This window comes from Tenrec ecaudatus, chromosome 3 (assembly GCF_050624435.1).
Source record: "Tenrec ecaudatus isolate mTenEca1 chromosome 3, mTenEca1.hap1, whole genome shotgun sequence".
NCBI lineage: Eukaryota > Metazoa > Chordata > Mammalia > Afrosoricida > Tenrecidae > Tenrec > Tenrec ecaudatus.
The window spans coordinates 168,262,981-168,280,758 of record NC_134532.1 but is presented as its reverse complement, the minus strand read 5'-3'; the positions used below and the strand labels follow the sequence as shown (position 1 = coordinate 168,280,758).

Sequence of the window (17,778 nt, the reverse complement as noted above, 5' to 3'; positions counted from 1 at the left end):
ATAATGACGACCTATTAGGAATTAATTCTCCAAATTATTCTCTTAAGATGTCTATTTTTTCTCTATTAGAAATAATTTGAATTTTCTCTCTAATACACTGAAGATATTTTTAGCCACCTTTTGGATTCCTTGGTGCTGTCAGTCTTGGGCTTTTGAAGATAACATTTTTCTAGATATTTCTTTTTTATTTATTTATTTATCCAGGGATAACAACCATTCTGAAAATTGTTCTTTCTCTTGCATACAGGTTCACTAGATGCCAGACCCAACTTGGCAGCACCCAACAGCAGCATGGAGGCGTTCTGGTGTCATGGCGGGGTACACATTCGGCAGTGAACCATGCGGTGAGCAATTTTACCACCACCTGCCACTCTGTGGGAGACAAAGGAAGCTTTCTGTTGCTGTGAAGTTACGATCTTGAAATCCCATAGGGTCAGTTCTACTCTGTGCTAGGGTGGCTGTAAGTCATAATCAGCGCATGGCACTGGGGAGTGGCAGCATCGACAGCCTTGGTTACTCCCTACTCCATATGCATGCCCAGGCCAGCACGCAGATCACTAATGCCCTCACAGCAAAGGTGGCGCTGGTGCCACAGCCTCCCATGTACCTGCATTTCCAGTTTCCCTTTGATTTGGACTTGCTAGCTGCTGTTCTCTTAAAACTCCTCTGATGCTTGTAGGGAGATATGTTTTGCGCTCTGTTGTTATCATTAGGCCCGTTAAATTGGTTCCAACTCGTAGTGGCTCTCTGAACAACAGAGAAGACCATTGCCCGGTCCTTTGCCATTCTCACAATTATTATTATGTCCGGGTCCATTGCTGCAGTCACTGTATCAATCCATCTTGTTGAGAGCCTTCCTCTTTTTCACTCTTTCTCTCCTGTACCAAGCATGATGTCCTTCTCCAGGGACCAGTCTCTCCTGACAACATGGCTCAAGCATGTAAAACAAAGTCTTGCTATCCTTGCCTTTAAAGGAGCATTCTGGCTGTCTTTCTTCAAATAGACTCGTTTGTTCTTTTGGAATTAATGGTTTTCAACATTCTTCGCCAGCACCATAAATCAAATGCACCAGTTCTTCTTCGGTCTTCTTTATTCAATGTCCAACTTTCACATACGTATGAAGCAGCTAAAAACACCATGGCTTGGGTTAGGCACAACTTTAGCCTCAAAATAATCTTAATTATCAACACTTTAACAAGGTCTCGCACAGCAAATTTCTCCATTGCTATGCATCATTTGATTTCTTAACTGTTGCTTCCATAAGCACCGATTGTAGGTACAAGCAAAGATGAAATCCTTGAAACTTCAATCTATTCCCCGTTTATCATAATTTTACCCCTTGGTCCAGATTTACACTCTAGCTAGCAATTTTTCCTGTTTATAGCTAGTGAGTTAGTGCAAATATCCTAACATATATTCGCTAGAACTTTAATTCTAGCAACCATCCTTGTGGCAGTTACATAATCTCCTGTCAACTTGCTAAGGGGTGGAGTCTAGCCTGTCAATTAGGCCATAGTCAATGAGGCCTCTACATGGGCATGCCCTTCTCCTGAATCCTGGGAACTCTTATATTCCTACCTGGAGGTGGGAGACACACTCTGCTTGTCTTCCTGCTGACAAGCCACATGGAGACCCCTGAAGGAACCAAAGCCCTGGAGCTGGAGGAGCCATATGAAGACTCCCTGTCAGTGCTGACATGTTTCCACCACTACTACATCCACAAGACTTTCTGCCCACTGGCCTATGATCTTCCTGCATTCAGCGTCATTGCATGTGTTGTGTCTGAAGAGGAAATTATAGATTGTATTGGACATATGGGCTAATATTGGACTTATGGACTTGATCTAGACTGTGCTGGGATGTTTTCTTAATATACAATTACTCTCTTATATAAAGCTCTTTCTTATACACATATGAGTGTCTATAATTTGTTTCTCGAGTCTACCTGGACTAACACAATCTTTTAAAAATGCTCCCTGCACTTTACATCCACTACCACCCTATTATAAGCATTTTTTTCTCTTCATAACCAAATTCCTTTTTTAAATTGCCTTATGTGCTGGAACCACTTCCACCTCTGATTCATTCTTCAACATACTCCGAGTTGACGTCTGTCTCTAAAATCTCGTCGACACTGCTCTGTTACAGTCACCTCTGGGCTCCACAATGTTATGCCCAATGGGTCTGTGTGGTACCTGGCCTTTCAAGGAGCGTTGGGTAAGACTTTCTAATTCTTGATTCTTGAAACACTTTTCAAGAAGTTGTTATGCTTTTATCACATCTCTGATTATTTTTCCTTAACTGATCTAGTCGTTAGTTGTGATGAGATTTAATGTAACAGTAATTTCTCAATATAACAGTTCTTGCCTTCACTTTTAGAAATGATTTGTGACATTTTATCTGATAGAAACAGATTCCACAATCCATCTGTTTAAACTACTACAGCACTTATTAAGTTGCATGTCTTCCTCTTATCACCTCATCGTAAGATATTTTAAGAACAGGACCACAGCTGAAGCCTACAAAACCTACATCACTGCCATTGAATTGATTCTGACACATAGGAACTTTGTATAGAATTTTGGGGGCTATAAATCTTTACAGGAGCAGACAGCCTCATTTTCCTCCTGAGAAGCAACTAGTGAGTTTGAACTTGTGCTTAGTAGCCCAGTGCCTACACTTACACCACTAGGGCATAAGTCCTAGATGCAGAGTTATTTTTTTAAAATGTCAGTGAATAAATAACGGTTAATGTGCTGTTGACTTCACCTTTAATTCCATTTGAGCTTGGTTCTTGAAAAGCAGGTGCACACCAGGACAAATTTTCAATGTTTCTCCCCAAAGCATAAAAAGTATGTGCTAAGCATCTACTTTTAACATGAAAGATCTATCCATTCAAAATAACATGAGACAGTAGTTGCATGCTGAGTTGTATACTAAAAGGTTGCAGCTACAATCCCACCAGCTGCTTCAGGAGAGGAAGATGTGGTAGAAAGGTCGGGCACCCTGCTTCGGTAATGATGTACAGCCTGGGCAGCCCCACGGGATGGTTCTGCACTGTTCTGTAGTCTCACTCACTATCAGGGGGCAACTTGATGGTAACTCGATGTTTTTTTTTTGCTTGTTTGTTTTTGTTCCTTGGTTTGTCCAAATAGCCTAATCAACAAGAGTCTATACAAATACCAAAATGAAACACGCAAGTTAGGGAAGATCATATGGGTTTTAATTTGTAGAGCAGGTGGAGCAAAACAGTTTCTCTTCATTCAAAAGTGAGCATTTTTGTCTGCTAAAATCAGAGAGCCAGAAGCAGAAGCTTCCAAGTAGTTCGAATGCTTTAGGCAGAGCAGGCCTCTTCCGAGGAATAAACGGAAGCTCAAGCGTGCTGGTGAAGATCCGGGACTAACCGAAGAGTCAGTGGTTGGAGGACCTCTTTCGCAGAGACCACAGTCATTGGCCATCCTACAGAGTGCGGCCCTACTCCTGGGTCACCGTGGCAACTGGTCTTGTTGGTTGCCTAAGAGATACACCAGGGAGGAAGGAACTTCTGGTGTCATCAAGGCAGAGAGTAATAAGGTTTCCACTCTGACTTTTCTTAAGACGGTCGGGAAGAGCAATGAAAAAGAACTTACACTTGGACAGAGGTGCTAGTTAGAAATAGAGCCCATTATGAATCCCCAAGATTCAGGTGTAAAAAGCAATCCCCAAACACTACGACAGTATCCTCCCTCCCCGAGGTCTTGAATGTAGAGAAGAGGACTGGCGTTCTCCTAGAGTTAGTTCAGATTTCCCTCAAATGTAGAGGCACACACAAAATTGGGCTCTCCCGGATGTACGAAGTCAAAGCTTCTCCAACCACTCTCTCGACTCCAACCGAGGATCCCCTCGGGTGCCAGGGGGGCCACCTCAGGCACCCTACTCTCACCTGCATGGTGTTCCGCCCAGTGCTCACGGACTCATGTCATTGGCCTCTGGGGAGGCTCTCTGGACTTCGGCCACCTCAAGGCGAAGAGAAGCCCCCAGCAGGCCTAGCGGTTTCAAACGTCCCCTGGGATGGAAATCGGAGAACAAAGGCTTTGTGTGCTCGCACCCCCAGTGCAGCTCTGTTGCCAGGCAACAGGGCGCGGGAGCAGGACGGTGGTTGCGGGCACTGGCCTCCTTTGTCCCTGCACATCAACCACTCTTTCCACTTTGCTGTTGGGTGTTTGTGCGGAGCGATCTCTCGTCTTCCTTCTACCGCCACCAGTTCAACCCGTTATTTCTGAGTCTGTCTCACGGAGAACAGCAAAGTCCTGAAGGAGACCTCAGCTCTTTAGATAGGAGTGCTTAGATTCGAGTCTGTAGCCAGAACTTGGACGGATTTTAGGGGATACTCAATTCCCCCTCCCGCTCATTGTAAACGTAATTTGTTGTATGTGTACAGCTTTTCCTCTTTTCTAATTATGGCCCACTGCGTTCATCAGAGTCTCAAATGAGATCATGGAACTGCCCTCCCCCCAACACACACACACACACACACACACACACACACGCACACGCACGTCTTGACAATCCACTAAAGGCACAGGATCCCTGGCCTTAGGTAAAAACAAAACAAATTAGTTAGGTTCCCGGTATTTTTGTTAAAGGAAGTACGTTTACTGGGAACTGCCACGATTTCGTTTCCTTAGCTCTACCATCAACAAACGGGGAACAGCAGTCACGACTCAAACCCTATCTCGTGCTGGGCAAGCCTGTGTGCACCACCCATTAAGTGTTACAGCGCGAGGGTGTCACTTTGAGTATTAAGGCGCACCCGCCCCAAGCCAGGGTATTTTTATTAGCCTCATAGCCATGTAAAAATTGGACATTGAATAATGTAGACGCATTGAGGGCGTAAGTTATAGTGTGGGGGAAATACTGAAAGTGTCCTGGACAGCCAGAAGAAAAACGAATGGCCGTGCGAAGTACAGCCGGAGTGCCCTTGAGACGCAAAGATGGTGGCACGTTGTCTCACGTTCTTCAGTCCCTGATGCAGGGGTTCACACTTGGTGACGAGAGGGTCAGGGCAAAGAGCAAGACCTTCAAGGACATGGGTTGACAGAGAGGCTATAAAACTGGACCCAACCGTAACACTTGTGCGGACATTCGTGTTTCATTCTGTCCCACATTGGGTCACTGTGTGTTGGAGCTCTCTCCAGGACCCCTAATAACACAGCTGGAACTTGGGGAAAACATTGTGTGATACTACCAAATAAGTTTGTTTAGACACATGGTCCCAGACCAACACTATTTCTGAAAGAAAGTCCATTTTAAAAAGGAATTCAGTGTCACCATTTTAAACTTGGCTTCAGTATTGAGCCATTCCATCTGTTTTGCAAAGAGAATATGGACAATCTCTAAGTTGCTCATATACATGTGTTATTTTGTGCTTGTGTCTGAGACATTAATATGTTAAATACTTAAAACGGACTAATGCCAGGCTATTTTACATGAACCTTAATTTATTCACTTAAAATTATACCGCAATTTGGGGGTTTCATATTTTGATATTTCTTTTTCTCTTTTTAATTTTAATATCCTTAGAGCCCTAAAAATATAAGTGACTAAAGAGCTTAAAATCCTGAGATACCCTAGGAACGAACGGCTGCTTAGATTAAGATTTCATTGCCTTTTCTTGACAATCCCAAAGCAAATCAAGCTAAATTACTCTGCACATCTCTAGCTTAGGCTTCCCCGTGCATCAGCAGCTTCGGATCAGGCCTGCCTCCCCCCGCTCACAAGTCTACATCTTATCAAGCATTTTTAAAAAAAGAATAAGAAGTATGTATGTTTTATCCTTTTCTGCACCTTCTTTCTTAAGGCTCTTTTCTTGAGTTGACAAGAAGTAGTGAAAATTGGGAAGTTTGTTGGTAAAAAGTTTAATTCTCCAGATGTAACCTGTAATGTGCACTAGCATTAGAAAGACATAGGTTTGTTAGATGCTCTCTCTCCCTGGAGCATTTCCAGGATCTCGCCAACCCTTTCAAAGAGCCGCCACTCTGGTATCGGCCCACCTGGAGAAAAGGGAGGGCAGCGATTGGGGACAAGTTGCCTGGAGAAGCTAACTCAGTGGCCGTCTCCGGTTAATTCTGCATCTGTTCTTCACTGACGGGGTGTAAAGTGTGTTCAAGTGCATTGAGGATCCTCCACTAGTAAGGTATTTCCTTTCAGGTAACAGAGAGCATGTTCAAATGCTGAAGGCGGAAGCTAACACTGTAAATTGAACACTGAGCGTAGGGTCGCAGAAGTGCCGCGATGACAGTGAGTTTCTCGTCTGTCTTTAGTTGGTAGAAAAAGGTAGCCCCCTGGTTTATTTGTAGCAACCAGAAACCCATTTTATTGTATCTAAATCAGAAATTGCTTATTAGATGATTGGTTGGATTTGGGTTAACTAACTCTACCTCCCCCCCAAAACAAACAAACAAACAAACTAGTATTGTATCAGTTGTCATTCACATTTTAAGATCATTGGCTACTGGACATTCTGGTCATTTATAAGTGCTGGCAACTTTGTCACTTCTGAGATTCAAGGAGGAAATTCCAACATTAGCTCAGCAAATCCCAACTTTTCTATTGAGTGCCCTTACTAAAAATAACAAAGAACGTGTGTATCGGTCCTGGCATGATTTACAGATTTATTTCACATCATCATTGTAACACTAAGAAACACAATCTTTTAAGGTGCTTTTTATTATTTTCAAGAAATTAAATATTTACAATCTTAACCAAATTTCACTGAGAGCATTTACAGCGGGGATCCTCAGACGTGGTAAATTTGGAAAGGATTGTTTTTCCAAAGGAAACAAGATGTCCGTGGGCTCTTTTTGTTCCATGGCACTGCTTCTGTGGAACATGAGTCAGTGTCCTATAAAAAAAGGTTGAATTGGATTCAAGGTTCAACAATTCTATGAATGTGTGTATACAGACATTTCGTTAAATATTTTGTCACAGTACATATGCTAAAATTGACATCTGGCATATCTTCCAGCTGTTCTTCAGTCTGTATATTTTTAACTCTGTATGATTTAATTTCTCTCTGATAAAACATTTATTCTGTGTGCCTGTTATTTATTATGTCCTGTGTTTTACAAGAATTAATATAAAACTCTGCCCCAAACTCATTGATGCCAATAAGATTTAAAAATAAAATATTCAAAAGGTTGCTAAACTATTCCCAATTGGTATTTCTTCCCGTGTTTGCGCTTAATTTATCCTTTTTTTATGCTTAACTACTTTCTAAGTAAATATAAATCACTCAGGGCAGACTAAGACCTTAGATAATTTCATGAGAAAAACAAAGAAAAACTGATTACAAATGGATTCTATATTGACCAAATAAAATGAAACCTTGAATGAATTAGTCTGTGCTATTTTTCTCAAGTTCAGAGAGAGAATTTTTTACTAACTTGGAGGCTATAAATTCTGGATTAAATTCCATTTCCGAGTGTGAGCACTGCTACAATTTAGAGTTAGGTTCACAGGCTTTGTTTCCAGTTAACCTCTCTGTTTGCATTTTGAAAATGTCTGTGTCTATGTGTCATATTATAAAAGGCAGACTTTATATTCGATTAACTTTGTTTTGAGTTCTATGAAAAGATAAGGAAAATATTAAAATAATAAGTTTTCTCATATCCATGATGGGGAAAAATAACTTAGCAGGCCTCTTCTGTAACAGAAGCTAATCCCAAACATAATTTTATAATGTAAATACCTACTTAAGCCCTATGAATATATTAAATCTCTCCTTTCCTTATATTTATATCTCTTATTTCTTACTTGTCTAGTTGAACTGGCAAGTGAATTATGAATTATGGGACCAAAAACAACAACAAACAAACAAAACAATGACTGTGGGACAGAAATCGTGGCAGCATCCTCATCTGGTTTTGACATTAGGGGAAACCCTCCATCATAGTCAGCCTACTCCTGACTGCGAGACTATCACACTACAAGGGCGTTCAAAAAATTCATCGGAAAATGGAATCGAGAGATATTTTAATTTACTACGGGCCTTTTTGGAGCCCCATTGTACATTAATAATGCCTCTTTTTCTCTCTCTCTTTTTTTTGCCGCAGCTAATGCCTCTTTTTCTATAGGGTCTCCTTTTAAAACATCAGTTTGGGTGTAAAGTTTTACCAAATACAGTTCCTAGATTGAGATTACTTTGAAATTTTTGTTTTAGGGGTGAAAATATTTTAATAGACCTTCAAATGTTAAACTCTCTCAAGATACGGGGACACACATTATTTCGCGAGTCTCTCATATATATGGGATCTCTGGTGGCATAGTGGTTACAAGTTAGGCAGTTCAAAACCACCAGGCGCCGTGAAGGAGAACGGTGCTTTCTACTCTTGTAAACAGTTACCATCTCTGAGACTCTGATGGTAGCTATACTGAGCCCTGTAGGGTCACTATGACTCATAGGAGCGTTATGAGTCAGCATTGACTCAAGGGTAATAAGAGGTTGGTGGTTTTTTCAAGTTTATATGCACAAATATTTGAAAATTATGCTTTTAGAATTTTCATTTCTTTTACATCTTTATGTATCTTTTATATCTTTTCATTAGTACTTTTTTATATTTCTTCTTTTTTCTTGGTTAGCTATTCAATTGGCTAATTTATTTTTATCGGTGTTGTTTTGACTAAGAACTAGCATTTTGCTTTGTTTTCCAATTCTACGTCCTCTCATTTTCTAATTTATTAATACTTTTACTTTTATAATTTTCTTCCAACTGCTTTCATTCCTTCTCATTTTGCTTGCTGGCTTAAATCTTCAGTGGTTTGATTCTGTTTTGCTTGGTGTTTAAAGCCATAAACACTCTACTCAATACAGCTTTGGCCAAGTCCCATAGTTTCCATAGTCAACATTTTCATTTCCTTTATTGTCCAGATACTGTACAGTTTGAGTGTTGCTATAATTTTTAGTTAGAAATGGTGGGGCTGTTTTCTATAAGAAAACATTAAGAACTTTAATATTTATATGGTAAATGTATTTAAGAGTTAGAATAAATAACAAAAATGAAATACCTAAAGAAATATGTTTAGCATAGTATCTAGAATTTGGATTATATGAAGTTAATAAAATGTAAATTTAATTTGTGTTAATAAGTTTTTATATTATCAACTTTCCCATGGTTTAATTTCAAATTGTCTCATCTAATTCAACATTAAGATAAATCAATTATGTAGAGTCAGTAAAGAGCGACTGGTATCTCATACTGTGGTGGAAAGTGGAAGTAACAAAGGACAGTCATGCTTCCATGTCTTTGCAGTTTCTGAGCTCTCCAGAGACTGGAAAGTCACAGCTTTTATAAAGAGTCTTTGAGTATAGGTTATTTGGAAGACAAACACATTCAGTCTGTAAATTCTGGCCCACTCTATTAAAAACAGATAACTACAGTAAGAATGAAATCCCTGTCATAAGTCCTTGTACACTAAAGGATGAGAAAGTCAATGCCTACATAAAAAATGATGATGGTTAGTGTTGTAGCAGTGTGGGACATGTGAGAAATATGTGACATGGACAAAGCAAAAATGACCTTAAGCTACTGGTATTTTCCACAATAGAAAGTGGCCACAATCATTCTATTTGTATTTATATAGAAAACCAATATCTATGTGTGATCAAATAATAGCAATATACTCATCACATGCTAATTTGTATATATTTGAAAATTGCAGGAATTCTCAACTTGATTTGAAAAGCCAAACACATACCATCTTAACTGAAACCTCCTGACCTTCTTCCATTGCGTGGCTGGAAAAGAAATAAATTGGAAATAAATCACTTTACCTAAAGAACAATGCCCATTTGCAATGAGGTAGATCCATGTTTCTTTAATTTTTATGTTTATCAGTATCATCTGAAAAATTATTTGATGGTATATTTTTAATTTAATTTAAATACTACCAAGTATAATTCAGCAGCATATTTAAAGAATAGGGACTTCTCACGGCTTGCTGGGCTTCCCAGCAGGAATTTCTGACTTAGTACATCTGGGATGGGGCCCTATCATTTGCATTTTAAGTCATTTCTGAGGTGATACTGAAGCTCATGAGACCAGTGTGGCAGTCAGTTTTTGTTTTCTTTTCAGTTTTATTGACATACATTTTACTTACCATTCAATTTGACCATTCAGTCCAAGGAAGAAGAGTTATGTAATCATCACTACAATCAATTTCACAACATTACCTTCTTGCACTCATTGCTGTTAGCACCTCATTTGTCCCCAATGCCTGCCATGACCCTAGGCAATTATTCACCCAGGTACTGTCTCTATAGAGTCACCTCTCCCGGATTTCATGTACAGAAAGCCATACAAAAACCCAAACAAGAAACAAACAAAAACAATAATGGCAAGACACAGAAAACATAGAAAAACCTCAATAGAAAAGAAAGCAGAAAACATTAAAAACTGGAATAACTTTGAAATGGATCAAAAGGGAGCTCGAATGAAAAGGTGTTAAATTTTCACCTACATCTGCCATATCAGTTCGACCGTGCTCCCTGTCTGATGACAAGGCCATTCAGAGACGGGTTTCACCAGAGGCTTCATCCATATGGGAGCTCTGCACTGGATTTGGGGCTTTCTCTGCCATCCATACCCTTCTGCAAGTTGGATGTTTGCGATTTAAGCTCTGAAACCATTCCTTCCAGATTTTAATTTTATCATTTATAATCTGTGCATCATACAGGCTGGTAGGCTTCTTTTAGTGGACCTAGTTGATGCCTCACTTAGATGGCGGCTCCTTTGATGACAAGTGCGGTAGTTACATAATCTGAAGGCGTGGAGTTTAGCCTGCCAATCAGGTCGCAGCTTGATGACCTCGTTTGGAGGTACTAAGGAGATAAATTCTCTCTGGAGGTGGGACACATACATTCTCCCTGCGAGACATTCCTGTTGGGAAGACACATGGAGCTATGCTAGAGCACTGGAGCTGAAGGAGCCACGTGGAGACCCCTGCCAGCGCTGAGATGTTCCCTCTGCCACTGGATCCACAAGACTTTCCACCACTGGTCTGTGATCTTCCTGCTTAGGCATCATGGCATGTGTTGTGTGAGTCTGAAGAGGAATTTACAGGTTGGTATCGGCTATATGAGCTAATGTCGGACTTATATTCTTGAACTGGACTGGGCTGGGGTGTTTTCTCAATATTCAGTTGCTCTTGTATATAAAGCTCTCTCGTATACACATATGAGTGTCTATGAATTTGTTTCTCTAGTCAGCCCAGACTAACACGACAAGCCTTTAAGACACCAGGTGCTTTTCTCTCTGGTAGCTGGGTACCATCTGCTTTCTTCACCACACTTTACTACTACTGCAGTGATCTGTCTTCCCCATGAGGGTGAATATCAAAAGAATGAATTGTTCTTATTTGGGGGTTAGAATTGAGCCCCCAATCCATTTATAGATCTATGGTTTATAATGCCTCTGGTTAATTGGCAGTTAGAGTTTATGTCAACGTGCACCCGTGCGAAAGTGTAGGGGTGAAGTCCAATCTATCAGTCAGGTCACGGCCTGATGATTCTTCCTTGGGCGTAGCCTTTTTATGAGAGACAGTGAGAACGTCCCCCTCTCTCGCCCTTTGCCTTCCTCCTCGCTGGGACTATGTCTGCCTCCACGGCAGCCCCATGTGGGCTGACAGCCTGGAGAGTTGAGGGCGCCCTGTCATGTTTCCACAGACCTTGGATCCATGTAACTCTGCACCGCTTCCCTGCGGTGTCCCTGCTTCCCGTGTCACCTTTCTGTGTCATTATCCTGCAACGACATGGATCTGAAGAGGGCCTCCCCTAGCAGCAGACTCATGCACTTGGGTTGGACTGGACTGGGATGGCTTGACAATATAAAAATTACTTCTTGATATAAAGCTCTTTTTTTTTGGTATATATGAGTGTCAGTGGTTTTGCTTCTCTAGAAAGCCCACACCAACACAGCCAGTTTAATTAGATATTATTAGATTTCTGCTTATCTTGTTCATTTTCTTGAAGGTACTAACATTTTAAACAAAGTTTAACAATTTTAATTTAATGTGAGCCAAAATTAACTTACGGAAGTCATAATTGTTTCGTGTCATTTCTTCCTCCTATTAATATGGCTTCAATGTATTGCTTCTTCAATACATTGGCTAATTTTGCTGATAGTATTATTTCTCAAAATGTAGATCTTAGCCTCAAGCTCTCCTTCAATTTCACACTAAAGCTAATATTTCTGAGTTAATTATGTCATTGAACAATTCCTGTGGATTCATCAGGAGTTCTGGTGGTGTGAGTGGTTTACAAGTTAGAGTTTCCAAAGTTGTAACTCTTTATGGGGCAGAAAGTTTTATTTTCCTTCCCCGTGGAGTGGCTGGCAGGTTCAAAGCGCTGAGCACTGCACCCAGGACATTGTGCTTGGTAAAGGGAAGGGCTGGCAACAAAGAGGAAGACCTTCAATGAGATGGCCCAGTGGCTACAACCATGGGCCCAATCATCCCAGCAATTGTAAGGCTGGGGCGGGAGGAGCAGTTGGGTCCTGGTCTATATAGGTTGCTATGCATAGTAAAGGCTCAATGGCACCCAAAAAGGACACACCACTTTGCCTTCGCAGCCTGGGGTAGGTACCTTGGTGGTGGAAAAAACAGTCCCTGTATTGAAGGTGCATTTAACCTTGATCTGTATTTGTTTCTTACTTATATCCTCCAGTTTGCTATAACCTTCCAGGATTTACATGTGGAATCTTATCCATCATATTCACAACCCTTGGGACACTGATCATACCCCAGTCGAGGTTCACTGAACAATGCTGCCTTCATACATGAAAACTCTGGCAATGCATTAAGGAGGCCAATATTTCAAAAAGTTTAGCAGCTTCAGAAGAAATTAGTATTTCATATACAATTCTGACAGACAAAATATGAAATACAATTACAAAATTTTGTCCACATATAGCATCTACGTCAGTTGATTCTTTTAATTTTAAGAATTTGTGAAAAGTAGTCATAACTGTTCCAATCTAAATAAGCTTTATCTCCACTTCAAAATTCTTAAATGATTGGCACTTAAAGGTAATGTAACTTTAAGACACTCATTTCCTTTACATAAATTGTTATGGCCATCCACTTGGAAGCAGTTTTTATAAACATGTGTAATGGATCAGAGACTAGAGATGTAGTGGTACTGAACAATGAGGTAGTGACCAAAAGCAATTTCAGATCATAATTTTTGACACTAAATGCATACATATAAACTCTAAAGCTTAATAGAAACTTATGCGATAATGTAAATACATTTGAAAAAGTACAACAAGATGCATACCCTGAATAGAAAGTATCCTCGACTTCGAATTGCAACAGGGCCTGGGAACTCCTCCTGAAAGAGAAAACCAGGCTATGATGAAACAAGTGATACAAAGTGCAAGCCTCCTTGCAGGTGTAGTGAATAGCCAAAAAGTTTGTAGCGATAATAATTAAACAGAGGTAATCAAGGACTATAGCATATAATTTATATCACTACTGAATTTCTAGCTACACTCAAAGAATTTTCAACATCCAACTATAGCAGTAGATTGTATTTAAAGATAATATCCACATTAATACAGCAGATTCGATTTGTACATGTCACCACCAAGCAGAACTTAAAATGACCTACACTTCATAGAGAATTAACTATGTTTAAAATCACCTTTCAGCATTTTAATACAATTAAATAGTTTCTTTAAAACACACGTTGCATATATGTACCTAACACGGACAGGGAAATAATAGAAATTCTATTGTGTAAGAAACATTACACATATTTTTTTTCTTTAAGAATGCACATTGAAACTGAAGGGCAATGCTAGTAAACTATGCTTATTCAAAAGATATTCTGGAAGATATCTAGAAGATACGTCAGAGATATTTTCACAATATAATGTACTTCCAAAATGGTTATTAAAAAATTCTAAGTAGTAACTAATTAGTTATCCATAATGGTTATATTTTGCAGTTTCCTTTCTTACATTTCCTTTTAAACTTGACAAAAATATTTTACATGTTATACTTCCATAAAATTGGCTTATGTCACTTCCAATTTTTAGTAATCACTGCTTATTTTTAAAGTATCATTAAGGCGCCCGTCACCATGAAATACTGTCAGTCAAGGCCATCTGCAATTCATTTAAGTACAACTATTTCTTCAAATCCTATGGAATGTTCTGAGATCTGCTCAAAATACTGAAAGCTTTGCTTTACAATAACAATGTCTTAAAATTCTACATGTTTGTTTGTAATTCCATCTTTACTACAACCCCCCAAGTTATTTAAGAGATTGAAAAATTGCTAGGTAGAAATATACTCGTAGAACCTGAGTTTATGAATGCCTTTATAAGACACGATCGCATAAAAAAGAAGAAATAAAAGAACAAAGGACAAACGTAACTTTCAAATATGAAATTTTCAAATACAAAACCTTACTTTAAAGTCATTTAGAGTCTTGACATTGGAAACAGAGCTCTATGGAAAGGAATTCAGAAAATGTATGTAAAGGAGTTATCGGGGCTGGGAGAGGAGGATTCCTACCAATCAAAATTCAAATACTCAAATGCGCTAAGGTAGAAAACTTACTTTTTTCAAAACCTCTGAATATTTTACTATGAAAAAAATCATATCTTAACATGACTTTGAGCTAGCCAAGCTAACACTATTGAGATGTAGTTTTTTCCTACTCATGTTTTACCTAATTTCCTTCTTTAGGTTTAACTTAAATTGCTGCAAATACTTTTAAAATTAATCACTTCCCCAATACGATCTCCTATTAACTCAGAGTTCATGTTTTCAGTCACTTGCCTGGAAATACACGTGACTTCACTTAAGGAAGGAAAGTAAAGTACCAGCCTGACCACAAAACGGAATGCTTTGCTTTGTCTAAGGACACTGATACTTCAAACTGATATTTTGTTGGTATATTAAACAAAACTGGACTTTTAAACTGAATTTTTATGCTTTTCATAACCAAAGAAGCATGTCACAAATTAAGTATTGAACCATCCAAAATAGCACCCCAAAGCTTGATGGCTGAATTTCAAAAAACTGAAAATTCTAAAAATTTGAGTGGCTACTACAGTTTCTCTTACAGTCCCCTTAAAGTTGGCAGCAAATATTATCTTCTTTAATGGAAACTTAGTTCAAGAATGTGGAGAATTTAGAGAGGAAATAGTAAGCATAAAAGTAATTTTTGAAAAATTTATTTGCCTGAGTTACATACATTTTAATAAATACTTAAAGGCTTTCATAGCGCAGAGGAAAGAAAATCATATGGTGTTGAAACTTAGGGAATTATTTACCTAAATTCAACTTTTCATAGTAAAATAGCACTGAAGGTTAAACCATTCTACTCTGCATTTATGGGGTTGGCATGAGTTGAAATCAACCTGGCTACAGCTAACAACTACAAAAAGAAGTCAAGGCTGTTGTAATTTCTAATCTTGATAATTCAGTATGATTCTGAGAAACTCCTTTAACTATTCTGAGCCTTGTTTACCCTCTTGTAAACGGGGGATAGTAATACTGCTTTATTTACTTGATACAGTTCCCAAAAGAAAATGAAATAAGACTGAAAACTATAAAGCTTTACACTCATGCCAGACATTACTTAACCACAGTACCTAGATCTTTTTTGCCATGAGACCAGAAGAACTTGATGGTGCCCAGCTATCATGACTGAATGTTTTTGGTCAGATATTTTATAGAAGAATTATAATAAAAAGGGGAAAAATACAGATCAGAATTTCAAATTCTAATGGACCTTCTGGAGCCACTGAGGCTGGATGAGCCCTTCAACCTATGGCCTTAAAATAATCTTTAAACCATAAACCAAGAATACCCATACTGAAGTCTTCTTATACCAAACATAAGTTTATTTACCTAGTAAAAATGTCCACTTTGAGCATTGTGCTCTTTTAAGATCCATTTATATGGAACCAAACTGATAATAGCCAGGAGGTAGAAAACTTTGAGAGCAGTTGAGTTTACGTTAATCGAGGAGGACAAGCTGAAAAGAGAGTGACAACTCGGAGTGGTTGCACATGAGAAGAAAGTAACCAACGTGACTGAATTGTTGGTCTATAAAGAGGCTTCAAATAATTCATGGAAAAGTTCCATTATTCTTAAATTCTACTTTTCCACCAACTTTTGGAAGTTCCCTCGTTTGGTGTGCTGTGTATATTCTCAACAACAACAATAAAATGAATAAATTATTTTACAAATAACAGAATCTCTAGTCTTCGGAAGAGTCAGAATTCTTTCAAAATGGCATTACTACTCTCTTAATTTCTAGTTTAAACTGTTCAACTCCGTTAAAGTCCCTTAAGTGTAGATACTCAATTTGTTCCGTATTTTTGTTAATTGTGGCAAAACAAAATACCTACACTTCTACTAACTATATCTACTCCATGAGCCTTATTCTTACTGACTTTTTAAGTCTTGTTTAGAAAGCTTGCCATCTTAGCTCTTTGCTAACCTGGATAAAGAGAGACAGTGAAACACACACACACACACACACACACACACACACACACACCAATCCAAATGCAACCCAACCCACTATCATCGACTGAATGCCAACGTCTAGTGGCACTACATAGGATTTATGAGACTAAATCTTTGCAAGAGTATTCAGCCTCGTATGTCTTCCATCGAGTGGCTGGTGGGTTTGAACAGCCAGCCTTTCAGTCAATTGTTTTTCATTTGTTCTTCTCGTTCTACCTAACTGCAGCGTCTTTTCTTAAAACAAGTGCAAGTTTTTTCTAGGAGGGTCGTCCCTCTTAGAGGGAAGTGGAAACCCAGCTTTCATACCCCTAGTTGGAGACCACAAAGAAGTACCAATTCTCCTCTCCCTAGATGCAAAATAGCTCCACAAGCAGCCACTCTTCCAGAGGCTAGGTGGGTGGGTGTCTATGGAAGCGTTCAGCCCGTAGAAGAGCGCTGTGCAAGCCACCGCCAGTGCAAAGGAATGGAGAGGGCTGTCGCACACAGAGTGGCAAGCAGGCGGCTGGTCGTACGTACCCCCACTTTGAACCTCTTCATCCTTCTCTCCTGCAGTTGAGGAATGAGCTGCAGCAACGGGTGCACGACCGACGACGTCTGCGAGGACACAAGCACACATGTGAGGAGCACAAAGACCTGTTTCCCGTTTGTTTGTTTGTTTGTTTGTTTGTTTGTTTGTTTGGGGCTTTCCCCACTCTCCTTGCTCCACACATAAGAAACAGGGGGTTATCTAAGACAACCATCTGCGAATAAACCCTTTTAAAAACAGTCCAAGAGGAAACAAGGAGAGCCCCCGGCCAGCGAGTGGATTCAACCCCAGTCATGCCAAAGAGGCTTCCCGGACTACCCCTTGACAGGCGCTAACCGCCTTGTCTTTCTCCCCAGAAGCAGCTGGCCGGTTCCGTGTCACCGACCTGAGAGTTAGCCGCACACAAGAGGACCCGGCCCCCACCCTTGACAGGCTGGCATCTTTGTCTTATGTTGAAGGAGCACTCTCCAGGACCCTCAGCCCTCCTCCGGGCCGCCAGTGAGTAGAACACTGCGCTGCATCTCCGAGAGCCGAGTGCTCTGTCTGCTTCTGGACTTGAATGACTCAGGGCTGATGAAGCCGTCTTTCATTGGGAAACTGAGCCCAGTGGCACAGTGAGTCATGACGCATGGGGCTGCTGACCGCAAGGGCAACAGTGTGAAGGCAGGCACGCGGCACGCGAGGGGAGGACAGCGGGGCTTCCTCCTCCGGCAGGGAGTGACCATCTC

The 17,778-nt window shown here is 39.9% G+C and overlaps 2 protein-coding genes across 2 annotated transcripts in view; both read right to left on the bottom strand.

Moving 5' to 3' along the window:
* PDCL2 (phosducin like 2) overlaps nucleotides 1-3,928 on the bottom strand; it is a 45,125-nt gene extending 41,197 nt beyond the window's left edge. The window contains exon 1 of the mRNA XM_075543580.1: nucleotides 3,923-3,928. Within this exon, the coding sequence (XP_075399695.1) occupies nucleotides 3,923-3,928 (6 nt within the window). The remainder of the gene's footprint in view (nucleotides 1-3,922) is intronic.
* Nucleotides 3,929-6,705: 2,777 nt separating this feature from the next.
* NMU (neuromedin U) overlaps nucleotides 6,706-17,778 on the bottom strand; it is a 29,210-nt gene continuing 18,137 nt past the window's right edge. Inside the window, exons 4-8 of the mRNA XM_075543579.1 lie at nucleotides 17,436-17,633; nucleotides 17,041-17,118; nucleotides 13,313-13,366; nucleotides 9,736-9,775; nucleotides 6,706-6,883 (exon numbers count right to left, since the gene is read on the bottom strand). Of these exons, the coding sequence (XP_075399694.1) occupies nucleotides 9,740-9,775; nucleotides 13,313-13,366; nucleotides 17,041-17,118; nucleotides 17,436-17,633 (366 nt within the window). The 3' untranslated portion in view covers nucleotides 6,706-6,883; nucleotides 9,736-9,739. The remainder of the gene's footprint in view (nucleotides 6,884-9,735; nucleotides 9,776-13,312; nucleotides 13,367-17,040; nucleotides 17,119-17,435; nucleotides 17,634-17,778) is intronic.